Consider the following 26,789-nt stretch of genomic DNA (forward strand, 5'->3'; position numbering starts at 1 on the left):
AATTTGTCAAGCTCCCGTTTTTGCTTGCACTGTGTAGACTGGCTCAAATTAGCACACTTTTCATCGTTTTTACGATTGACAAATTGGTAATTATTTTACAAAGCGCGAAAGAAGAAAAACTACCATGCGCGGTTTGCGGCGGCCGCACCAACTAAAGCAGTGACGTAAGGAGGAGCGGGCACCGTGATTGGACGATGCCCAAGGTGAGCAACCAAACAAGTTTCGGTTCTGTAAAACACAACCGGTGGCGTTGTTGGATGGGCATTCTCAATAACTCAGTAATCATCGTACCGCGCTTCTGCCATGTTGTCGGCTGTAAAAATGCATAAAGATAAGCCTCCTAAGACAACTTGGAATCGTAGCATTCACTAGCCGAAACCTACACAGTGCATGAACGCCCTCCGCGTACCCGCAGACGCCCAAATGTCATGCGCTTTTCCCCCATATTTAAAGCTTGCCTCCCTCATGCCTGTATCGTAAAAAGCGTGTTCGCACCAGGCCAAGGGTCTGTTCATTCTGGCCTGTGCCCACTGCCTGCAAGCAGTCGGTGCTTACGGCAACAGCACGCCAACGAGAACTCGCTAGCGCGCCAGTGCCAGCCTGCGCGCGTTTTGTGAACTAGTTCGTGGAGCCATGAATGTTGCGGCCCAAAAAAAAAGGTGAACTCAATATAGAAAACATCGGCGGAAAACGAAAAAGTTAACTTACAGAAAAAAAAAAAAGCACGTACCCGCGGGGATTCGAACTCCTGACTTGCAAAATACTTGCGGTGGCATATCTAGCGCCCCAAACTCGGCCACGGAGCGGGCTCTGCTGGCCTTGGTAATATAGGGTATATATTGTACAACCAATTTACACTTTTATTTAGTTTTGGCATTTCATGCAGCTTAGGTGACTATTTGTTGTATTGCGCTCGTGCAGTAAGCGTCGCCAGAGTTTCCACAATAGCTCACGTCTAGCAATTGCATTTCGTAGACGGAAAAGCGTTCGCAGATGCGTAGTCGTGCTGCTGACCGCTGTGCTTGTTCACCCAGCGCAAAATTTTTACGCTGTACGGTAAAAATATCAGTTGATTTTATTTCCTTAGTACCTATATTGACTTCGCTGACTCTTCTCCCGCCTTCAAGAGGCCTTATATTTTCCTACTGGCGTACCAGTCAGCGAGCGTCGCATGTGCGCTTGTGCAGCGCTTGTGTGAAGCGACCTTGACTTGGAGTTAGATACAGTGTACAAACTAACCAAGTAAAGAAAGGCAGATTCTACCATTCACAAACGTGTCCTGGCTTCGTTTCAACTGAGCGAACGAATTGCGACGACCCGTCGGCGGCCGGCAGACGAAACGCTGGGCCGACTGACTGTCTGAAGGCAGGGGAGCCGTGCAGTAGCGCAGCCAATTGCGAGCTCGGCTCCTCTCGACGTCACACGAAAACGCCACAGAAAATGGGCGAGCGTAAAGAGAGGAGGACAGCATTTTCGAATTAATTTTTCTACTAAATAAAATCGCGTAAACGCGCCCAGAGTGGTCGAAACATGGTCTGGGGACTCCGGACTACAATTTGCGCAAGTAATCCCGCAATGTTTACATATCACTTCAGTGTCCCTTTAACAGCTAATGTCATTCACTTTGAATGACATTGCATTTGCCGTGTGACAGGGGTATTTGACAGAGAATCATTTTCACAACAGACACAGTTTATTGTACGGTGACAACAGCTGCAGTCACATACTGAAAACAAGTTTATCAGGGCATCCTGTATGTCAATAACGATGGCAGAAAATTTTGAGATCGGCTGATGAAGCCTCAGGCTGGCTGGTAGCCCAGTGCCTCTGGCAATGCTTCAATCGCTGCTGCGGTAAGGAAATCCCAGACACTGCAAAGAAAAGATGAGTTCTTGGAATGTGGTACTGTTTGATTTTACCCATATGTAATTTATAGCTTAAAATGCTGGTATTTTTATCCGCTTCTGCACGCCTGTGGCCATAACGCGCTAGATTCAAGTCAGTGACTCGCACTAATCCCCAGGAATTATTTAATTAAAATCGCGCTGAAAGAAAGAAAATATAATTAACTAAATTTTTGTATGCTGTAATAGATCCTGAACCGTCATTCGCAAAGACGTGACAAAAATTTACTGAGACTCCCCCCTCTCAAATGATCAATTTCCTATGATAGAAAAAGAGCTACTCTCTACGTGAAAGGAACGTCCGCTTACAGAACAGCAAGTGACACCGACTCGTTTGTAACACCATTGATCAAGAGGCCAGATCAGGCATAAACCGCTACTGCTAAGCCTAAGGATGCGGGTTCAATCCCGGCCATGGTGGCTGCCTTTCCAATGGAGGTGAAAAGCAAAAATGACTTCGTTTTGAGATTTTGGCACACGTTAAAGATCCCCAGGTGGTCTAAATTAATCCGGAGCCCTCCACTATGGCATGCCTCATAGCCCAGGTGTAATAAATCAATCAATCAATCAATCATACATGACTACTGCATAAGGGACAGAGTGATGGGAACACGACGTACCGACTTCAATTGCGTGATCCTGGCCCCGATGAGACACTACTGCCCTGCCAGCGTGCTCAGGTAGGCGTCGTAGCCGGCTTTCTTGTAGCGCAAGGCGGCTTCAACAGGGTTCGAGCTGGCTGTGATTCCACGGCCCACAATGATGACGTCAGCGCCACGCTCCATCACCGCCGATGCCGGGTCGCAGTACTGCTGACCTAGGCTGTCCCCGGTGGCGTCTAACCGCACGCCTGCGCACAGTGCGGCATTGCCCGGTGATCAGCGGAGAACATCGTGGTGGGAGACAATTACATCACGTTTGGGAGACAACGAATAGAGAGAACTGAACAGGACAACCACACACACACACACACACCTTGAAGAAAGCAACCATGATTGCGCTGACTGCTTGCATGCAAGCGAGGCAGCTTAAAGTGCTATGCTGCTCACCCCATCTGTTACATATTAAGTCGCTACACACTGAGAAAAGTAAATTTGTCAGTAAGCGTGCACGGGTGCCAGGCTGACGCACCTTCAAGCTCCCTCTCTCCGATAAAAGTAAGCTTCCAGTAATTTATTTTCCTACTTAATAGTGCCAAGCCTCAAGAATCAATACGAGACAAGCATGGCTGGGAGCCACGCTGGCATCAACGTTGAGGAAAATTGTGGTAAGAGAGGCACGATGCTCTCAAGCCATTATGATCAACATATAAGCCAGTCTGGCCAACACTTAACCACGACTTAATGGAACATACGGGTTGGGACTCCATGGTCAGTCACCGCTAAGCACGAAAAATTTCAGACAAAGGACATGACATGTGATAACAGGCCCTACTGAGTGGAACTTCACAACCATCGCGTTTTGGTCAGCCTCAGTCACTACAAAATACCACCGGTGCGAACTGCAAGCTTTGATTATTCTCTAACGTTTTGCTGGCACCATTTCCAAAACTCAACATCCAGCAGTTTTGTTTTAGCTTACACAATCAAAAAGAAGAAACAACAGCTGTTTCCAGGCTACATTGCAGCTAGTGAATCCACATCGTGTGCTGATCACACTGCTTGAGAGCTGGGTTGGTAGGTAACTCGGACACTAGGACATCGCACCATTGGCATTGATAAGATGAAATGTTCACACAATTCACATTTAAAATAGCAACGGTCCCTCAAGGCAGAAAAACTTCCTTTCCCACTCATTACACCGGGACTGCTAATGGCTCAGCAAAGAAAGCATGCTGTTCGCCTCAACATCCATTACTGTACGCCCAAACGAGAACTTCATGGTGCCAGTGTTGCCGCCCTCTGGCACAAAATACCACTTACACCGCGGTCTGGTCTCAGCCATCAAAGCTCAGTCCTCAGCACAAAGAGAGAGGCAACTCCACCGAGCGTGTGCTCACCAGGTGTCATGTGGACATATCCCGGGTTGTGGCATAGGCGCGACTGGCACACAAAGCCCAGCACAAACTCCGGGAACTCTTCGGCCATCTTCACTGCGGCTGCGTCAGAACAACCGCTGTCAAGAACTACCCAACCACGATTGGGCACCACAAACTTAACGGAAGGGACCATTAGGACAAAGAAGTTTGGTTTGCGAGGAAATTTCCACTCCAGAACAACCAATCGTGCTGGTTTTAAAGCAAGCTTCAGGAAGTTAGGCTGGACAGTAAGATAAAAAAGGTGAAAGGATGGCAATTTGCGACTGTGAGGGGAGTAGTTAGTGCAACTGGCGGTTACCAACAAAGGCTAACACCAATAAGCACAGATGCAGGATTGTAGTGGTGGCACGCAGTTAAAGGGACCCTGCAACACTCTTCGTGCAGTGCAAGTAAACCTGCGCGACGTTTAGATTAGACTTCCAGGAACACCCGAGCCAAATATTGCACGTGCACGTGAAGCGGTAAGCGCGCAAATCGCCGTGAAAGACGCAGAAAAACCAACCGCCCTCTCTTCAATTCTCCTCATTATGCACCCCTGGCATGGCCTCTGCGACGTCAATCGGGCCATGGCTGTCCTGGCTGTCCTATTGGCTGTCGCTGGTCAACTTCGTGGCTAAATTCTGGCATTTCCTGTGACGACCAGCCGTCGTCGGCGCTGTGTATGAACCTCTTTTATGTCTGAACCTGTCCGCATGCTTTTGGCGTTTCTTTTGTTTTGAGTGTGCGTGGAGTTTGAGTAACCAACTAAATATTCCACTTTCAACGAGCCCACTCGATAACAAACGTTTATTGCTCCAAAAATGTCCTACCAGTTTGAGTGCTTGCTTGCGAGCAGGCCACCATGCCTGCTTTTTTGTGGCACCAGACCGGAAATAGACCCACGTCCACGTTGCAGGGAAAAGGACGAAACTCCCCGGCCTGTGACATATCGAAGGCCGCCGACCAGAACGCCGCGCGCCGCCCCCCTCTCCGGGAGACAGCGCGCAGCTTTCGTCGCGTTGTCTGCGGTTGAGTTGAGAGGGAATATTTACGTGCGATTTTTCATCGCACGTAGTTTCGGTGAGAGTGAACGGATTTTCATAATTCTTGAGGGAGGAGATTGCTGGGACAATAAACTTTACCACAAAATACATTCTGAGTAGTCGATGGTAAGTGTTGCAGGGTCCCTTTAACCACTCGGCTTTTTCGACTTTCCACTTGAGGCATGAAAAAAACCTGCCAAACATTTTTCTCAGGCGACTTCATTAAGAAGGGAGCAAGAAGCACTGACAAGTTTTCAGTCTTTGCATTGCCATCACACAAACCCGAAACAAGCTACTCCTGCCACAAAAAATGCAGCAATCGTCACTGCGGACAGGCAAAACTACTGGCTGGAACTGACTGCACCTTCAAGACTCCTTGAACAGACTTCTCTGCAATGGGCCCTTCAACTTGCAAAGCCCGAGCATTTTTTTTCTAGGCCTTGGATGCCTGAACCATAGAGTTTCATACTAGTATATATTAGAGGGAAATCTGTCACTGCAATTGTGTGTCGTCCTGGGCGCCACCATAGCACCTGGAAACGTTTTCTCCTACTTGGCTTGACTTGGCTTCTTTCGCTCTCAAAGCCAAAATCAACAGAAAAGGATAACATTCCTTTTATTGTTCACCTTGCATGAAGCTAGTAAAAAATCTTCTGGAGCTTCACTTTTCTGTTGATAAAACAGCCTCCAATAATTTCATAACAACAGTATTGTTTTTTTTTTTGTTTTTTTTGCAGTCACAGGAAACTTCAGAGACAACTTCTGGGCCAAGCCAAGGACAACTGAAACGTCCCTATGCAGTACACGACAGCATGCCTGCTGAAGCGCTGCTCCCCTAAACACTGGCGCCAGATTCCCCTCCAGTGTATAGCAGCATCAAACTCTACGTCCCGAACATCGCAATTAGGGCAGAAGTGACTGTGAACCCTCACCATCTGTGTAGCTCTTAGTTGTGAGTGCACCGGTGGAACTCATCTCTGCTACAAGCACACACGCTTGCGCCGCCGAACAGGCCTGTGCGGACAGAAACCAAACAAGGATCGTTAGGTCAGAAAAAATCCTCTCAGATTCAAGACGGCATCAGCGTTACACCGAGTGCCAAGGATGTTGTCAGTTATGTTCACAAGATGATTACAACAGTCGCTTGTCAATCTAGATCGATGGTTGTCAACCATGAATGTTCCCGACGCCCCAAAGGGGTGGAGCGGCGATTAACAAGACATGGCCCACTGCAAATGCAATTTCTGCAAATATAACGAGTGCCCCTTGTACACTTGTCATTCATTCAGTTTAATTTACTCTCAAGGTATTAGAGATGTGGATGTGGAAACGAGGTAACAAGCACAATCTGAGAATCAGTATGAACTGTTAATAACTGTGGATTTGTACGGTGCTGCAAGCGGAAAGGCTGCACCATTCCATGCGCCGCTCTTCAAGACGACGGGATCAAAACAGAAGCAAGCAGCATGCACCTTAGTACGCAAAGCTTTTAATGAAGACCAATTATGGTGAAAAAGTAAAAAGTAAGTGAGAAAAAAGAGATAGTTTGAAACATTTGTAGTCGCATTACGCAATTAGACTTCCAGAACTCAAAGTCATATTCCTATTTTCTTCCCCTAGTGTCTGTGTATTTACGCCGTTGTTCGAAGATGTTTAACCAGTACCAACTTGCCCGAATGCCGATCCTTCTGTTAAAATAAGAGATTAGAAAATTCCCCAATCCCTGATCTGCTTACACCCTGGTAGTCACTGCTCCGGTCTATCTCCATAACGCCATGTTTTGACGTTTGCTGCCAGGTTGGGAAGACGCACTGACAACCACGCAAAAAGAAAGAACCGTATTTATTCGAATATAAGGCGACGTTTTTCCCCAAAATCCGTACTCTCTAACTCCTACCCCGCCTTATATCCGAGGCTCAGTATATGTTATATTTCAATTTCTTCGACTCTCCAAACTGCCCCCTAGCCCTGTAATCATGACCGCCTTATAATCAAATAAATACGGTACCGTATTTACTCGAATCTAACGTGCACCTTTTTTCCGGCAAAATAGGTCCCAAAATCGCATGCAGGTTGCAATAGAGTAGGACTCAAAACTGCAGCGCTGTATGGCCGTATCGCCATCGACGTTTCAAGATGGCCGCTTGACTACTGAACGGGTAGCCAGCACTTCGTAGTCGGCGCATCTTTACCTTTGTTGTCTGCGTAGTCTTTTTTTTTTGCGTTTCTTTGTTCTTTCCACCATAGAATTTCCCATTGGGAAGACACGGCGGGTTCACCACAATGCTGCGTTCAAGAAGAAAGTAATCTTGTGCGCGGAAAGTGATGAAAATCAAGCCACGTCACGTGCGTTCAGTGCTCCGGAGACTTGCGTGCAGGACTGGCGCAAGCAGAAAGAGAAAATTTTCGCAAGCAAGGTGACTTGGAAAGGATTTAGTAGACTAAAGAGGGGATGATATTACCAAATAGAAGACCCGCTGGCGGAGTACGCGCAGCAGCAGCGTGCAGCTGGGAGACCCCTAACGACAGAGCTGCTGAAGATTCGAGGATGCAGTTGGCATTGCAGCAAAGACTAACGCAGAGGGAGTTCAAGGCCAGCAGGTGCTGGATAACAAATTTCATGAAGAAAAAACGCTTCTCACTTCACTGACGGACAGGCATATGCCAGAAGTTGCCCGCGGAGTTTGAGGAAAAACTGGACGCATTTCAGCGGTACGTCTTGTATTAGCGCCACCAGAACTACGTGCTCGGGCAAATCGGCCACGCGGATCAAACGCCACTATACTTCGATATGCCCGCCACCACGATGCAGAAGAAGGGCGCCAAGCAAGTTGTGGTGTGGTGTCCTCTGGCCATGAAAAACGAGTGACGGCAATGCTTTGCTGCACTGCAGACAGGCACAAACTCCCCCCCTACCTCATATTTAAACACAAGACACTCCCGAAAGGAATTGTGTTCCCCAGTGGCGTGGATCGTGCGCGCAAACGAGAAGGGGTGGATGACAACAAACTTGGTGGCCGAGTGGAAGCGACCCCGCACAAGCTTGAGCCTGCACGCGAGGCTTGTTCTGGACGCGTTCAGGTATCACCTCGACGAGCGCATCAAGGACAAGCTAGCTGCTTGCAACACTGACCTTGTTGTGATTCCCGGTGGCATGACCCCGCAATTGCAGCCACTGGACGTTTCGCTAAACAAGCCCGTCAAAGACTGCATTCGGGTGCTCTACACCGAGTAGCTTGTTGGTGATGGCCATGAGCTGACGCCAAGCAACCGCATCAAGCGCACTTCTCTGCAAGACTTCGCCGGATGGGCAAAGGATGTATGGTGCACGATCCCACCTACCATGGTGAGCAAGGCGTTTAAGAAGTGCGGAATTTCCAATGCTATGGACGGCAATAAACACGACATGCTTTGGGCCGTCAATGCGAGGAGTCGTCCGACAGCGACGACGAGTGATAACGTGCCACCGGTGCCACCCAACGACACTGCCTCGCACCATCGTTGTGGTGACCGTCTTTCCGGCGATAACCGGCACATTTCATTTCGTGCCACATTTGGAATAAACCTTGCTTGCTCCAAGTGAGAAAAAGTTGAATTTTTGTATTAAATAATCAAAATTTAGTGCGCGTTACAATCGAGGACATAGCGTTTTTTTTTCTTCTTCGGGCCGCGAAAAACGGGTGGCCGTTACAATCGAGGGTGTGTTAGATTCGAGTAAATACGGTATAGGCTTAAAACTCAGCGTCTGTCTCTGCCTCATCTCAGCAGACAGTGCAGGTGTGGTTGCCGCTATGGAACATTCGCTAGCAATGTTTCACAGAGAACATTGCTAGGGAATGTTGTGGGTGCATCTCCTTCCCAATGGGATTCCACACTACATATTATATGACAACCACTAGAGCACACCGAGAACACAGTGGTGGCGGTGCCACCTACCCACCTGCTTCAAGGCAGAAAGTATGCCTGGCCCCGGGAGTGGGTGTACCGTGACCATGTCCGTCCAGACCCGCATGGCAAAGGGGCCCCCCGAGAACTGCAGCTGCACAGTCTGGCCAATGTCTGCAAACTTCCTGCACGCCACGCAGCACCAAAAGAGTGCTTAGGAAGGCAAAACATAAAAAAAAAAAAAAAAAACCCGACCTCTTGCATGTTTGTGCAATTCGCGAATAATCAAACACACTAACACGCAAGGCACGTTGGAATGCTCATAGTTGTTGCGGTAGTGGGGCACAGCCAAAAATCCCCGAAACTCCCCCACCATGGTGGTTCATGGCAACTGTGATAATATAGAATAAGGGGCTCGGTGACTGATTCCCATAGCGTCACACAGTGAAGGACGCCGCAAACTTTTTGTACAAATGTTTATTGGAGCGAACAAACATCAAAGAAGCAGCGAACAAACAAATAAGCGCAGTCGAGCGTCGGCGAATCGAATGCCACTGTCCCCATATTTATCTCGAGTGCTTTCGTTACTGTAAACACTGAATTAGATCGCGAAAATTGTCGATCAAACAAGAACAGTCTAGGACAGTGACCACAGAGCTACACCCTTTCCCTATCAAACAAGACTTGCCCATGCGACGTACAAAAGGAGGGGGAAAAATCTGCGTTTCGCTTGACGCACAGGATAAGATAGCCATGTCCAACCAGGTGCTGGTAACAAAACATAATTAAACAGATCGCAATGCATGGTTCACGGAGATAGAGTGCCTGAAATCAAAGTTCCCACAGAGTGCTACATGGGATAGGTCTGTTGTCAAAAGGTCAACGCAACTATCCGACGGCAAATCTTGCTGGAAGATTAATCTCATTCTTTTAAATATAGGTACAGTTTCAGCAAATGTTGATTGTGATAAAATCGTTCTGGATTTATGGTTTTTTGCTCTCTGCAAAAAAAAAAAAAAAAAAGAGGCTTTCGTCTTGGCGATGTCAAGTCACCAGTCAAGAATGCCACTAAGGGCATAGGGAAAGCAGTTTGTCTCTATACCTGCTGCAGTGGCTCAGTGGCTAAGGCGTTGTGTTGCTGAGTTCAAAGATGCGGTTCGATCCCGGCCGTGGTTGCTGCTTTTCTGATGGAGGCGGAAAGCAACAATGCCTGGGTGTCCAAGATTTTGGCGCACGTTAAAGATCCCCGGGTGGCCAAAATTAAAGGGACACTGAAGTGAATTTGTTAAGCTCCCGTTTTTGCTTGCACTGCGTAGGCTGGCTCAAATTAGCCCACTTTTCATCGTTTATCCGGTTGACAAATCGGTAATTATTTTACACAGCGCGAAAGAAGAAAAACTACTATGCGCGGTTTGCGGCGGCCGCACCAACTAAAGGCTGTGACGTTGGGAGGAGGGAGCACCGTGATTGGACGATGCCCAAGGTTAGCAATCAAACAAGTTTCGGTTTCGGTTTCGGTTCTGTAAAACACAACCGATGGCGTTGTTGGATGGGAATTTTCAATATCTCAGTAATCATCGTACCGCGCTTCTGCCATGTTGTCAGCTGTAAAATGCGCAAGATAAGCCTCCCAGGACGGCTTGGAATCGTAGCATTCACTAGCCGAGGCCTACGCAGTGCATGAACGCCCTCCACGTCCCCGCAGGCGCTCAAATGCCATGCGCTTTCCCCCCATATTTGGAGCTTGCCTCACTCATGCCTGTATCGTAAAAAGCGTGCTCGCACCAGGCCAAGGGTCTGTTGATTCTGGCCTGTGCCCACTGCCTGCAAGCAGTCGGTGCTTATGGCAACAGCACGCCAACGAGAACTCGCTAGCGCGCCAGTGCAAGCCTGCGCGCGTTCTGTGAACTAGTTCGTGGAGCAATGAACATTGCGGCCCAAAAAAAGGCGAACTCAGTATAGAAAACATCGGCGGAAAACGAAAAAGTTAACTTATATATAAAAAAAAGCACGCACCCGCGAGGATTCGAACTCGCGACTTGCAAAACACTTGCAATGATACACCCAGCGCTCTAGACCACTCGGCCACGGGGCGGGATCTGCTGACCTTGGTAAGGTAAAGTATATATTGTATAACCAGTTTACACTTTTATTTAGTTTTGGCATTTTAAGCAGCTTAGGTGACTATTTCTTGTATTGCCCTCGTGCAGTAAGCGTCGCCCGAGTTTCCACAATAGCTCACGTCTAGCAATTGCATTTCGTAGACGGAAAAGCGTTCGCAGATGCGTAGTCGTGCTGCTGACCGCTGTGCTTGTTCGCCCAGCGCAAAAAAGTGCTTCCCGCACCCGTTTTACGCTGTACGGTAAAAATATCAGTTGATTTTATTTCCCTGGGACCCATATTGACTTCACTGACTCTTCTCCCGCCTTCAAGAGGCCTTATATTTTCCTACTGGCGTACCAGTCAGCGAAGCGTCGCATGTGCGCTTGTGCAGCGCTTGTGTGAAGCGACCTTGACTTGGAGCTAGATACAGTGTACAAACTAACCAAGTAAAGAAAGGCACATTCTTCCATTCACAAACGTGTCCTGGCCTCGTTTCAACTGAGCTAACGAATTGCGACGACCCGTCGGCGGCCGGCGGACGAAACGCTGGGCCGACTGACTCTGCCTGAAGGCCTGAAGGACGGGGAGCCGTGCAGTAGCGCAGCCAATTGCGAGCTCGGCTCCTCCCGACGTCACACAAAAACGCCACAGAAAATGGGCGAGCGTAAAGAGAGGAGGACAGCATTTTCGAATTAGTTTTTCTACTAAATAAAATCGCGTAAACGCGCCCAGAGTGGTCGAAACATGGCCTGGGGACTCCGGACTACAATTTGTGCCAGTAATCCCGCAATGTTTACATATCACTTCAGTGTCCCTTTAATGCAGTGCCTTCCCCTATGGAACGTCTCGTAGCCCAGGTCTCCATTCAGTGTGCTCAACAACAGAATTTCGGAACGGTGGGAAAGAGTAAGCGGAGACCCTCTCACCTGTCTTGGAGGATGAGGAAGTTGTGGCTGTTGGCCATGTCCCGTAGCTTCATCATGCTCTCCACGCTGAAGTCGTTCAACAGATCGATGTGTGTCTTGAGGATGCAGATGTGCGGGCCCAGGGCATCGGCCAGCTGCGCAAGCGGTCAGCAAGGAAGGACAGACAACGCACACACCCCACTAAGCCTCAGCAAGAGCACTACTACGCACGAAAAAAAAAAAAAAGCCTTTTGCACGCTCATGGTATACCTTGTCATGCTGGGGTTCAAGTTTTTACACCAACTATGAGGGCTAAGTGACGGCACACCCAAATATGCCCGAACGAGACCACAAGAACGGACAGCAAAAGTGCGCCTTTTGTGTGTACAGAGGGTGTTTCTCGTCATGCCAGGCATTACATTAGCAGAGAAACTACGACAGCAAAGTGACCGCCGCTTTTTCCACCAATTTGTGCGGCCACAAGGGCAATGAAGACAAGAAAGTGCACATAGGCCACATGATTAGCTGACAAAGAAAATGAATCAATAACCGTTTAGTCACCGCTTTTAGTAATACGTAACCACTCAGAATGAGGGACTGACATAACAAGTGTTTCTTTTTGTCTGAGCACCGGTTTGCTTACCATACACATCAACAAGCAGGCATCCCGCTGAAAGTGTAAGTAGATGAAGTGAAATATTCACTATAGTGTGGTTTGAGTGTAATATAATTTTTAACAGCAGAGGTGTTTAAGCTCAAACTTGGTCCATCTGATTCATCTAAAAAAATACCAAGAAAAAATACTGAGTGCACGTGAGTGTGCATCCCGTGAGGAGCACCCGGTGTTGCCCAGGCCTGCGCGTAGGCTTGCGCCAGGTGAGGAGCTAAAAAAAAAAGCGCACGATCGTGTGCCTTGTGAGGAGCGCCCAGTGTCGGCCACCTCGACCTTCGAGACTGCCCAGCATTTATTAAGCGACCTCTCGCGTGCTGTTCTCCTCGCCAGTTCACGTCCAACCTGAACGCCTGAAGTGGGGAGCACAGACGCTGAGTTCATGCTACAGATGGCGAGTTCACGAAGCCAGTTGCCACGGGTTCTAGTGCGTGCAAACGGGTCCACTTTGGGAGAGACGTGAAAGGCTGGGGACAAAGTGAGCCGGGCTTGTCAGTCATGAAGAACTGTCAGCGCAAAGTTCGGAAATCCACGTGAGGTGCAATAATCAAATCTCCGACGAAGGGAGAGGGGCCGCCAGCTCTGCTGTTTCTCCAGCCTTGCACCACTAGCGCAAGCTGCACATATTTTTTTTTTTCCCCTTCCCGAACCTAAAATCTACACAGGTTTGTATTATCATGCACACTTTCACAAGTATCATTTCGGTGGCTCTAAAATGGGCAGCATCAGATGAGAACAGTGGCATCACTTTGTTTAGAGCAGTGCACCTCAGGAAATAGTAAAGCAAGCTTCCGAACACCAGTGCAGGTTTTGTTGTGTACAAAATAGTGGATGCTGGAAAGGCAGGTTGTGCATCCAGCCAGAAAAAACAATACAATGCCAATTTTTGTCATCCCCGTGACAAACATACTTGATTTACTATGTCCCCTAAAGAACTGGACACAGATCCAGAAGAAAGCTTCCCCCCACTTCATCTCTTTAAAATTCCCAGACATAGTTAGCTCTCAAATGTTCCAGCTCCTTATGGCGGACGTGTAATGCAAGCCCGTTTGGCCATGTTAAAGTTTATTGTCAAGCAGGAATATGAGATCCCAAAAGACTAGTAAGAGCAAGGACCCAATGCACAAGTGAAGGTACACAACGCATCAGAACAGTGTTGGCATCTTCCAGATCATCGCAGAAACCTAAACCAAAGGCAGGCTCCTCGTTGAGCTGTCCTTACTTAAAAGCGGCCTTCAATCCCAGAAGAGCCAGGGTTCACTGCTGACACTGACATCTGCGTGGCTGTCAATGTCAATAACGGCCACTACAATGCCATCAATGTGGTAGACGTCATCGACAAGTCTCCCAGGATTCACGTCCACGCACGCCTCCACAAGTGCTAAAGGGGCCTGAAGACAAAATACAAGTTTGCTTCACCAAACAGGCCCGTTTGTCCCAATAAAATACCAATTTAATTGCAAACTTCAAGAAAGTAAGGGGGATATTAAGCAAAACATATCAGGAAATGATAACTTTCCAGCCACTTTCCGGCGACTACTCTGTGGCATCATAGAAATATTGTTTGTGCAACTGGCCACTGCCAACCGAAGCCACCGCTAAGAGAGATGACTGGGCGGTTGCAGTGAGGCCTTTTTGAGCCTTTGAGCTTTTCAATTTTTCAATATTTCTTGCATGATTTCAGTTAAGGAGGGACACCGGTCTTAAAACAACTTCTTTTAATTTTCAAGTAACCTCTGTGAAACTCGTCAGACTTGCTGCTTTCTCTCCGCTGATTTCGAATATGCCAGTATTTTTTCAGCTGTTTAATTAGATCCCAAGATAATTGGAGATAATTCACCATTTTTGGTCAAACAATAGACAAAACAGTGTTGGTCATAAAATTGTAATCTTTATATTTTCCAATACTGTGAACCCTGGTGAGTGCAATAATCGAAGCAGTTTTTTTAAGTGCGAATGCACTTCTTAAGCGAGCCTGAAGCATCCGCCGCCGTCCGCATAGCAACAGCTGCGAGTGCGCGCGCTCCTCGTCTTCCTTAGCAACGGGGGGAGATGGGCGCGCGCTGCCTGGCCGCTGACATGGCACATACCCACGTGGGGGATTGGCCAGGAATCGGGCGTGAGAAGGGCTAATGCACCCGCTTAAAGGAGTAGACACGAAATTTCAAAGCTGAGATCCGCTCTAGCAATCAAGTACAACGACAACACAAATAGGTGTCTGTGAATAAATGCATCTTTCTTTCTTTGTAGTTGTGTGTGTGTGTGTGATCTCTCTTTCGCGAACATTACCGAACCGCGCAAATTCAACTCGTGCATTCGCACTTTCACATTCTTCCTCTCGGGGAAATGCGGGGAATTTTTTTATGCACTGCTTGGAACTAATTTTACAACTCATTAAACTTTGGTGTTTTGGTGCACTTTGGTGTACAGAAGTTTAATGAGCTGTAAAATTAGTTCCAAGCGATGCACCAAAAAACTGCTTCGATTATTGCATTCACCAGGGTTCATAGTATTAGAAAACACAAAGGTTACAGTTTTATGACCAACACTGTTTTGTTTATTGTTTGACCAAAAATGGCTAACTATCTCCAATTATCTTGGGAACTAATTGACCAGCTGAAAAAATAATGGCATATTTAAAATCAGTGGGGAGAAAGCAGCACGATTGACAAGTTTCATAAAGTTTGCTTGAAAATTAAAAGAAGTGGTATTAGGAGCAGTGTCCTTCTTAAAAAAGACCCTCCAAGGCTGCAATGGGGCTGAATGAGTTACCAAGGGCTATTTGTTTCAAACTGAACGAACTTTTACATTGCCTTCCTGGGCCCTATCGGGTGCCAAGAGGGAGTGAACGAGAGGGGCCCCTTGCCTCCAGCAGCTTGCTGGTGCTGGTGACGTCCACGGCCACGGCCAGGTTGGTCTTCTTCTCGTCCATGATGCCCAGAAGCCGCTTGGACAGTACGCACCGCGCCAGCTGGCTGCGCTGACCGTACGTCTCCTGCGTTCCACCACAGATGTCATCGTGAGCGAGAGTTCACAAACACTGTGGCGAACCATTTTGTAAATTTTATCTCGCTAGGCGGCGTGTGTTTTAGGACAACCGCTCATACATAGGCAAACAACGCAGCCATGGACGTCTTGAGCAAGGGTTCCCAAACACTGTAGCGAAAGTTTTTGTAAATTTGTTTAGGACCATTTTTGGCAAATCTCTACTTCTCTTCCAGATAACAGCCACTCCCAGGTACACAACCCTTTGTGGTCTGCAACTGCAAAGAAAAATCTTGATATCATGCTTCCTGTAAACTTTTGCTGCTTCCCATAAACTTTTGCTCATTACTGTACAGCAAGACTGGGTCAGACCAATGTGAGTACAGCATGACGGCATTGCACAACCGAGACAGCACGTAAGCAGTGGAAAAAACTGCCAATTAAAAGACGGACGTGATGAAAAACCGAACGTTAGCCCAAGTAAAACCGCTAGTGGGGTAGCCCCAAAGAACTCTCTCCGACTCGCACTGAGAAAACACTGGCACTTTCAAGTAGTGTGCCTGCTCCAGTACAGAATTAGCTATGCTGCGAAGGTTCGCCAGTCTGGTTTGTCAGCCTGAAAAATGGTGAAATTTTGTTGTGCCGCAACTCGCAAGAATGCGCACAACTTATTTGACCTCTTCCAAGATATTACTGAGAACAATAGTACAAAATAAATAAAGTCCACAAAAGTCTATAACTTCGTGCAACACAAAAAAAAAAAAAACGGACAAGAACAGAAAGGGGTGGCGCGCGCAAGTATCGCCTTGGCACAACAGCAAGAATGCCGGGTCAAAGATCTACGAAAAAACCACTTATATGGCTGCTCAGAAGAGGCCCCACCAGTTTTATACGGATAATTATCAGCACCAGGAGATTGCACTTAAGTACTCTTCAGAGCTTGTGTTCATGTGTAGTTTTAGTTTCTTGTTAAGCCACACTAGTTGTGTTCAATGTAGTAATTGCTAAATGAGGACTTCTTTTTTTCGTTTCAGTGGCTGAGAGTTAAACCTAGCCGAACGTGCAGCTTTTTAATTATCTGCATTCTACATTCCGTCGTTAACTGCACTTGCCACTAGGTGTTAGATGTTTGTGTTTCAAGCATGCATGTCATGAGGTACAGAAAATCGCAAGGTACAAAAAATAAGAGCGGCACTTGGAAGCGTGCGCTGGGAAAAGAAAACTAACACCAGAGGAGGGTAGGCTGCTGCAACACGTGCAATATAAGCCGCCTTGAAGAGGTACAAAAGGCCTCTGGTGATGGTTAGTGAGTGGAACGAGCTTTGGTGGGTGCCATCCAGGGGGGGCGCAACCAAAGTTCAATAGATACGTAGTTAAAGAGCACATCAATGGAAGGTCCAATCACACTTCCTCCTTGACATTCTTAGAAACTTCCAAGCATCCCCCACCATTTTTTTCGCAGTTGTTCCTAAAAACGGTCTTGTTGAACTCGAAGCTAAGCCTTTTTCTTTGCAGCGAAAGCTAGGCATCTGTCCCTGGCATACAGTGGAACATTTGCTCCCACTGTGGATTATTCGAAACTGACAGGTGGCCAGATGTGGCCCTCTACATGGCTGTCGAGTCACCACACCTTTCGATGCAGTGTCTACAAACACTCCGCACTCGTTTCCGTCTCTCCTGGGCTAAAGGTGTCACCAATAATGCGCCCTTTGTGGCTTCACTGTGGAGCCTGGCACCGATGAACTTACTTTCTCCCAATCGAGGATCCAACACACACCTCCAATCGCAAAAGCACAGAGTTTTGTACTGATAGATACCAGAGAGAAATATGGTGCCCACGTCCAGGCGAGCCGTGCTTCAGCTTCAGCGAGCATGCCATCATGTATTGAGAAGCGTTCCATCGTTACCCGGTGTGATGGAACATACCCGGGAAGGGGAATGACACCGTATTCTACGCTAGAAAGACGAAGCTCAAGACCAAGCAGTTGCTGCTGAGTTAGAGGAAGAAAAGGCGAACGAGGCACGGGCAGAGAGCGAGCGAGACCGAGCTAGGAGACAAGGCGGATGGAACGGGGCACGGCACTGTGAGAACTCGCATAAGACGTCCGGTCTACGTGCCACAGCGAGGCAAGACCGTCGCCAGTCTCCGCCACGGTTCCGGGTGTCGCCACCAAGGCCCGGGCATCGTCGCCAGCACGGACTACCGTCTACCGGGCTCCGGCGTGCCGAACGGCGCGTGACCAGGCGCGAGGCGGGAGCAAGCCCTTCAGCTGACCCGGCTGAGATTCTTCTGGCTTCGCAACCTGCTGAGTCAACCTCGACGACGCAAGCACCGCTACGAGGGCGACGTCGGCACCCGCATCCTTATACAACCGACTGTGAGCGTGTTCTGGTCTTGGGACATTTACGCGGGGATGGTCGCGGACCTTGTAGTTGCGAGCGCTGGAGCGGACCACCCGGTGTTTTCCCGTTTAACAATACTCGTCTAACATTTAGTGTGTAACCTTTCGTAGTTGATCCAAACCTCTGTCCTGTGAAGTCTGTGAATATAATGTCTTCTCGTTCGTACCAAGAGCATTCCCTTCGTTTCGCGTGATCCGGCCTATTCTTTACACCCGGCATGGCCCGTGCACAAGCTCAGAAGAGTTGTGTCGCCAGAAAAAACAATTTTTTTTTTATTTTTTAAAAGTTAATGTTGTTTTAGGAGTAAAAAATTTGAGCTCCAAAAGATTAATTCGTTGGGAAATATTCAGAAGCTTAATTCCAATTGAACAACAACAACAAAAAAATGTTACTCTTTTTATGAGTTTGGCTTCAGGAGCGAAAAGGAGCCATGCGACTAGCCAAGCCAAGCCAAGTGCGGGGAAAACGTTGCTGGGTATTCGGGCGGCGCCCACGAAGGCACGCAATTGCACCACTTGATTTCTCTCTAGCCGGTATAATTTATAGTGAAGCTCTTTGTGCAAATGAGCTAAGCACTGGGGGCCCGGTGAATGCGATGCATGTATCTTAGAAGAAACTGGGACACGTGTGCTTCAATGTGATGAGCTTCCACCCACAAACTCACCTTCTTGGGTGACGGGGGCGTGAGGGAAGGCACAAGGGGTGCCTTGACCGACTGCACAAAGGCCACAACGTCTTTCGCCGCTTCGGGACTCAGCCGGTTCTTCGACACCAGGATGTCCAGGATATTCGTGATGCGGAAGATGCTGCGTGTAGCCACCCAGGGGAAATTGACGAGGCACGTTTCCTCTTCCTTTTCCAACCACACAAATGGCAATGTTTAACAGGAGGAGAATTTCCTCTCACATTGCCTCCAGCTGCTCAATGCCCGTCAACGCTGTCGCAAATGCCAGCTACTTTGCGGTTTCAAAATTATTTTTCTTCTAATGTTGAAGCAACACCAGGTTGGACATTCGAAAATTCATGCCGTGCGTTCAGGAAATGTGATGTGGGCTTTATGGGTACAGGAAAAAGGAGTCAAAAAAGGGATCACACATACCCTCAAAGAAAACGAACGTTTTCTTGCAGTCCGTCTTTGCAGTGCTTTCGAAAGTGCATAATGTAAGTTTCTGAAAAATGGGTTTTCCCAGCACCCAAGCGGTGAAAGCTTAAAAAATCTGCTGCTGGGCGAGTTGGTTCATAATTTTTCAAAAAAAAAAAAAAAAGAGTGCAAACAATAGACACATGACAGATGAAGAAACGACAAGGACAAGCGCTTGTGCTGTGTATTCTCCACGTGTCGCAAGTCTATTTTTTGCGCTTTTTCTTTTTCAAAGGTAAACGCTCAGTTCCAGCCATGAAGTAAGAACAAGAATGATGGGGAAACGTCGCTTTTTAGGGCAGCCAGATAACGACACAAGCATTTGGCAGCATCTGTCGCAGGAGATGAAACTACGCAGCCGCAGTGATCAGCATTTCACTGTGCAAATTCGGAATGAATTGTGGCCACGATCATTTCGCCCATCAGGTGCCGCTACCCTCTCCTTCGCCGTTGCAGCAACGAAGCTTTGTAGTCTGCTTTGGTATTCGTTGTGACGTTACCTGGTCGCTTGCCTGTGCCCACCACAACGGGCCACTTCACCTCTTATATACTATCCCTCCGTGGGTCTGACACAAGTTCCCTAGTTCAATATGTGTTCCACAAAGTCAGTGTTCAGGTTAAGGAACACTCGAGGGAGAGTGCCCTTGCCTGTGCAGCTTGATGTTCCAGTTGAGCAGGTTGTCGCGACCACCCTGTTCCCGATCCATGAACACCAGTGCGTCAGTCACCACCAGACCGGCTGTGGATAGCGCCTGCACAACATGCACACAAAAGTTCACTTTTTCGGGAACATGTTCAAAAGTAGTGGGCTTACGGTGAGGTCTTTTTTATTCCGCTGCAGCGCTGTAAGCTCGAGTGGGAAACAAACTTTGGAAAACACCGACAAACGAGCAAATAAACTTGAATGCGTCTGACTTACAAAAGCCCATCTTTATGTATGCATACAGAAAGCCAACACAAGACGACAACCCCATTCTGTTAGCTGACTCAGTTATGTAGGAGGCAGTTCAGGTACCGTATTTATTCAATTATAAGGCGGTGACGACTATAAAGCGAGGGTGCAGTTTGGCATTAAAAAAAAAATCGCCATATATACACTCTGAGCTTTGGATATAAAGTGGGGTATGACTTTGAGACAACGGATTTTGGAAAAAAACCTCACCTTATATTCGAATAAATATGGTAGACATTATGTGAGTGCAAAGGGCATGATTCTTGAGCCAGCACGAAGCAACTCAATCACATCCCCCCGCAGTGAGGCAATGGTCACAGTCCGCTTAGAGGTTAAACACGGCAATTCTGTACAAATCTGTCGATGCTAGTAATTGAGACATATGACAAGCTTATGATATCAGCACGCGCAACCTTTGAATGCTTGGAGTACATTGTATGAAAGTTCGCATAAATCATGCCCTGAAACTGCAATTTACCCGCCGCGGTGGCTCAGTGGCTAAGGCGTTGCGCTACTGAGCACGAGGTCGCGGGTTCGATTCCCGGCCGCCGCGGCCGCTTTTCTGATGGAGGCGAAAAGCAAAAACGCCCGTGTGTACGAGATTTCGGCGCACGTTAAAGATCCCCAGGTGGTCAAAATTAATCCGGAGCCCTCCACTACGGCGTGCCTCATCGCCTGCGTTGCGTCGGCGCGTTAAAACCCTACAATCAATCAATCAATCAATGAAACTGCAATTCCGAACAATCTACTGCTGACCGCAGAAATATTAAAATACACTATTGCTAGCGCTTGTAAAACAAAATCATATAAGGGGTATTCAATGCAGCTGAATCATGAGGAGGCACCGCTGTAATTTGCGCCTCGCTGCCTTGTTTCTGACCCAGGTCCTGACATTTCTCGATAGCCGTTTAAATGGTTCCGACTGATTCAGCCCATGCCCATCAAAGGTAAACTCTACGCCCAGCAGGGCTATAACTGGTGAACATTTGTGTGTGAGTAATGTGTGCACTGTTGATCTGATAAAGAATCATGAAATTGAGGCTCTAGGTAACAAACATGGCGAGTTTTCATTCCGGAGCCTTCTGATTAACATTTTTTTGCTCTTGAGTAAATGCTTCTCGAGCCCGACCTCCCTTACATTTTTTTGCCGCCAATGAAGTCCTGGTGTAAGCTGCTCGAAGTGGCTTGGGTGAATTGGGTGGACCACCCAGACAAATTCATCATTTATGCACGGTGCCTTCATTCACTTACTTCAACAAAACAACTAAAATATTAAATCTTTTTTCATGGTGGCTTAAGATCGAGCAAAGGTAACTTCAATGGCAAGTGTAAAACGACGCGCATCCACTGAGGCACGCACACCGGTCACAAGACGCAGTAATACATCAGGCAACCATGTCAGCTTCTGTAAAGTGTTTATTAAATAAATAAACAAAAATATGGATAGCTTTACACATTCAGGTTGCTGTCGTATACATATAAACCATACTGCTAGGGCAATTGATAATGAGTCAAGCGTGGAGGCCAAATTCTTTAGCTCCACACTGCTTATCACGACATGTTGAGAAGAGAAAATTACAGTAGAGGTGGACCATTGTATAGTATGAAGCAACAGCCACCATGGTGACAGCCACCATGGCGCACCACTGATGGTGTGACCATCAGTGGCGCAATTTCTGCATACGGTGGCTGCGCTCCTTATGGATGGAATCAAGCATAAATATGACCTTTTGAATATGTTTTATATATTACGCATAATTCAATCCAACTACCAGCAAAACTTTTTACAGATCACTGAATGGGCAGCACTACCGATGTCCAGGTATTGTTACATGCACTACATGCATGCAAATGAGTGACAACAGAGCTCGTAAGTCGAGTGAAGCTTTTTGCCTGCAGACGAGATAGTCGCAACCTACCCAAACATGAAGAAAAAGTACTCTCCGTCGAATTCACACAAACCCTTTTCCTCAACCCCACCTGGCCACACCGCCTCTACCTGGCCCAATACCCCGGAGAATGTAAACTTTGTTCTCGACCAGGCACCCTAACCCCCACCATCATCGGGCATGCTCACAACCCAGCCCTCTTTCCCCTCCTCTTCCCCTTCCCGAGTTGTAAGTGGGTGGACTGGACACCCAGCAACTACTGGTCTCCAGGGCAGAGATCGCTAAATTGTCACCTGGGCTCCTGAACTGAGGAACCGTACCCATTTCTCTGCGTGATAAAGTTCTCCGCTGCTCATACTTCAATTTTGTTTGCTGCCGTTGCGTGCCGCTGTACAGTAGCCGACCGTTTTTTTCGGACTCTGAAAATTCGGACTTGCTGGATACTTCGGACTTTCCCGGCTTTCCTATAGGAGTAATGACTCGCAAATTTTTCGGATTGCTCTTCCAGGTATGAAAAATCGGTTGGCTAACTTTTTGCGTCACTTCAGTTGTTTTTTTGTTTTACACAACCTGCACTCAGTGTTTTCTAGTGTGATTTCTCACCCCTCCCTCACACTGTAATGCCAACAATCATCATCATCAACAACAAATAAATTAATTCTTTTTTTCTGAGAAGAGTGTGCTCACTGAGTTGAGTACGGGATCCCCACCTTGGCAATCTCGATGACGCTGGAGCCACTGCTCACGATGTCCTCGATGATGAGACACGTCTGGCCCGGCTGGAAGTCTCCCTCGATGGGGCGCTTGGTGCCGTACACTTTGGCCTCCTTGCGAACCATCACCATCGGCTTGTGGGTCGTCATGGACACTATCTGCACACAAGGCGGGCGCAAGGGGTAAATACAGTGTCAATACCGCATCGTACGGTCAGCAGCTGCTATGAGTTGTGGGAATTGTGGCTGCCCGTGATCCCGACCTGTACGCGGCAGCGCTCAAAGGGGCCGCGTGGCTTGCGCGGGATTGCACAACAAGACTGCAAGAATAGTGGGGTTCGCTTGCACGTCGCGAGATGGCGCCACCGGCGCACGTGGGAGCGGGGAGCTCAGAGTAACTTCGGCGTGCGGCGGCCGCGGAGAGCGACGACTTCGGCTGCAGCGCTCGGCGGCGCCGGGCGGCCGCTCCGAGCGAGGACGAGATGGCGTGCGGCGGCTGAGCGACCCGGCGTCTTCCCCGCCAGCCTGGACCGACCATCGTCCACCGGTAGCGGCAGAGTCGAACGACTCCGGCCGCTCGAGCAACACGGGACTCGTTGATGACCAAGAAGACGGAGCCAGCTAGGGGAGGTTTTTGGGAATAAACCCCCCTTGGAGGTTGGCGTCGGTTGCCTTTGTCTCTTGCCTGCCTCTCACGCCGGCGCCGTCTACACGGCAGCCGCATGCGGAGGATCGTCGGAGTATGACCCACACCACAGGGTGCACCATTCAATTTTCGCTTCTTGTTTTCGTGTCCTCAAAATGACTGTTGAGTACTTTGTTTTTTGTCACTTGGAAAAACAAAAGGGAAAGAGAAGAAAAAACATGATTTTTGTCATTAGTGCTGTTTTGACAGTGCTACAAGAAGTGGCATCTTTTCTAGGCTGCACTGGCTTGGCGCTTTTCAGAGGCAGCTGAGAGTACCAAAAGAAAGACGAAGCAGACAAAAAAGAACAGGCCATGGCTAGCGTTATGTCACTGCTATAGTTACATCCAGACAATACAGCGCAGATCCCGTCCGCTTCACAAGAAGTCTCTCTGATTTTATTGAATTTACATCTGGAAGCACTAATGGACACTTGCAGCTATCATTATGTCCAAACTTCATGTCCGCTTCACAACTATCGGTAAGAGCAGTTTGTCTCAATTTTTATCCAACGAGCCGACTGCATTCTTTCCACTGACTACTCAGAGTCAATGGTAATTATTAATTACTATCATTATTGCGGATAATCGGATGCAACTCTTTCGTGGCTACGTCTGGATATGACTTCAGCGAGTTACATCTGGGCGTAACGTTAGGCACTTTCAAAAGAATCGAGGGAGAAAAAAAAAAAGGAACTGAAACATGACAGACATCACCGTAGACGTACAATCAAAACCTTTGTGACAGTAAACACAGGAACGCATGCCACTCCATACGTGCAAACTCACAGTTCATGCCTTCCGTGGACACACTCCCCGAGACCACATGATTGTGTTATTGTCTGCTGCAGTAGCTACATAACGGTATCTGGAAATGTGAGGGCGTGAGGATAAAGGTCTTTTTTTACAACTTACTCTGGAAACGAAGAACAATTGTTTGAACGTGTCGACGTCCTTACACCGTGTCACAAACTGCAGGCCAGGCCCTCCATTTTTTACATTCGGGCGGCCGACATGACGGCCTCCCGGACAGGGTTCGGCCATTTTGCGCCTCGCTGAGGAACCCGGGGGGTCCCCTCAGCTTGGTGCTCACGCCCTTTGTTTCGCCCTGCCTGCTAAGAGGACAAAAGCGGGCTGCGACATTCCAGAGGACGTGCAGGTGCGAGGGGTGACGTCATGCTCGCTAGCTCGGACGCGCGCGCGCGATCGTGGCCGGGGGCTCTGGGAGGGGGGTACCAGAGGAACAATGGGGAAGACGTTGGAGCAGGTCTACGCGACGGCCGGCGGAGGTTATTTAAGCAAGCGCAAGCGGTCGCTGGGGGCAGTCAGCTGGAGATTCGTGAACGCGCTACGCGGGGAAGGGTCCGGGGTTGACGCGCTTTAGCGGATGTACGTCGGTAGGCTCGCGAAAGAACGACCACGGCCTAACGCTCGAGTTCGCCCGTCGCCGCGAGTCCCATGGCCGACCAGCTACTGCACCCCGGAGCCCCGAAACACGTAAGCGGCTGCCCGGTGAGGTCGGCTCCACCTCGTCGCGACTTTCCGTCGGTGAACCGGCGGGTTCTCCTTGCCTCGTAGAGACTTTCTTTTGCCGTGCCTCCCCCTCGTAATTGTTTGTTGCATCGGATTAAGATATCCGCCTCCTTCGGGTTTTTTTTTTTTCTAGCGTCACTTGTAACTAACGAGTTGAGAGTTGGTTCTCGTGTGTTGTGTGCAGGAATTGTCGGTGTCGAGGGTAAGGATGTTTGAGGGCATTTCACGTATCGTGTACAGCTTGCAGAGCTGCTAGGGTCATATAGTGAATGCTGTGTCAGGGTTAACGATGTTTGTCCCCTAGAGTGTTTTGCCTGTTGCATACTTGTTAGTATTTTTTTGTAGTTGCATTGTCGAGGCTTAAACAAGTGTTTGCCTCTAGAGTGTTTCGCGTGTCGAGTCTGAGGTCGAAGGTTAAGGCATAGGCCACGGTGAATCGAGTGTCGCCATAGTGGCCCCCCTGTGTATTTGGGTTTCCTTTGTTGTGTTACTACTTAGTTAGCACTGTGCGCTAATCTCCCCGCGCGCGCGTGCGCCTAGTGTACGGCGGATTAGTGCCTGCGCGCACAGGCCGATGGCAGTGTGAAGGTTCCTTTTTCTTGTGTTGGGCGGTGCCCTGTAATCTTTTTGTTTGTGCAGTAAACCTATATAATTCAAAACGTAGTTGAGCATCTCCGTTGTGAATTTATTCACCCCAGCAATCTCGGCACACGTGAAAACTCACGGGCCGGCCACCCTACTAAAATATAAATAACTGTTGTCTCGCGCCCTTCTTCTTTGGTTTTTGCTAGCGGACGCAACTATCGGGGGGAGGGGTTTGTGACACACCGCTTCATCTGCATGTGCCTCTTCTGCAATTGTTTCTAGGCGCCTAACAAACTACTTCAGAGAGTGGATTCCCCAAACGTGCAAACTATGAGTGCGCACCAGCCCGTCACTAGAGTGCGCTGCGTCTACTGAGCAGCATGTATCCTCGTGTTTGCTGTCATAAAGCTTTTCTCTGTACAGTGTAAAATGCTATATCCGAATGGAATCTCTCCACAGCATTGCGTAAGGGTCGTGTCTTGCTTTTTAAAGCTGCAGCAGGTTGTCTGAGGACAAGGAGCTTTTTAATGAAGCATAGCAATTACGGGCAAGCGCGGTCTGTAGTCAGAACCGCACATTGAACAAGGGTCTACATTTGCTGATTTATTTCCCTCAGCGATTCGAAACCATTTCGTGTGTTTTTGTGGTTCCTTTTCCTTTACAAAAACCAAAACAAAATGTATTATTTCTTTTTCCGAACCCCTGTTTCTTTTTTGTAGCGTTAACCAACAACAAAAAAAAGTTTTTACGTTACAAGACAGCACACGCCAGCAAACAAGCTTTCATCGCGCGCAAACTCTCACCGTGGCTATGGGCAGTGCTGTGTAAGGAACGCCGCACAGCAGATCGCCTTGAATTCCGTCTTCCTCGATCTTCGCCGCAACGGCAGTGGCGATGTCGTGCTGAAAGGCGAGGGATTTCGTTCACTCAGTGTCGCGGTTACGCGAATCGACGACCGCTGTTCGGTGAAGACACTTACGAGAAGCTTCGGGTAGCTCACGGAGACCCGAAGATCCACGTAGAAGGGCGAACTGATGCCGCTCTTCAGGGTGTACGTTCCAAATTTGAGGGCCCCGGCCTCGACCAGTTCGCACGCCAAGCTTTCGCCCATGGTAACGCTGCGAGTCGAAAAGGCAAGACCACGTGCGCGGACGCGTCGGTTTCGCTGAACGCTAGTGGCGCGAACGAAGCTGTGAGCCGATGTAGCTGAACAGAACGGGGAAGCTGGATCAAGGTGGGCCGAAACAAATCGCACTTTTCAGGGTCTCGCACGAGGACCCGAACCGCATCCAAAAACCTCCCTTCCTCGGATAGCCCGCGCAGATGTTGCGAGTTGCGACGCCGACCGGACCGGCCAACACACGGCACTTCGGCCGA

At 48.5% G+C, this 26,789-nt stretch overlaps 1 protein-coding gene across 1 annotated transcript; it reads right to left on the reverse strand.

The window, feature by feature from the left end:
- Positions 1–1,674: 1,674 nt before the first annotated feature.
- On the reverse strand, positions 1,675–26,758 carry R-l (rudimentary-like). Its single transcript, XM_077692776.1, has 12 exons — positions 26,392–26,758; positions 26,216–26,314; positions 22,608–22,769; positions 19,705–19,808; positions 18,580–18,721; positions 15,394–15,522; positions 11,879–12,012; positions 8,905–9,034; positions 5,897–5,978; positions 3,904–4,002; positions 2,525–2,754; positions 1,675–1,871 (listed from the first exon to the last, which is right to left on the reverse strand). The coding sequence occupies exons 1-11, from the start codon at positions 26,521–26,523 to the stop codon at positions 2,561–2,563; spliced, it is 1,407 nt and encodes a 468-aa protein (XP_077548902.1). The 5' UTR covers positions 26,524–26,758; the 3' UTR covers positions 1,675–1,871; positions 2,525–2,560.
- Positions 26,759–26,789: the final 31 nt, after the last annotated feature.

The sequence above is a fragment of the Haemaphysalis longicornis genome, unplaced genomic scaffold (assembly GCF_048455015.1).
Source record: "Haemaphysalis longicornis isolate Haplotype H1 unplaced genomic scaffold, Haemaphysalis longicornis Haplotype H1 scaffold_12, whole genome shotgun sequence".
Lineage (NCBI taxonomy): Eukaryota > Metazoa > Arthropoda > Arachnida > Ixodida > Ixodidae > Haemaphysalis > Haemaphysalis longicornis.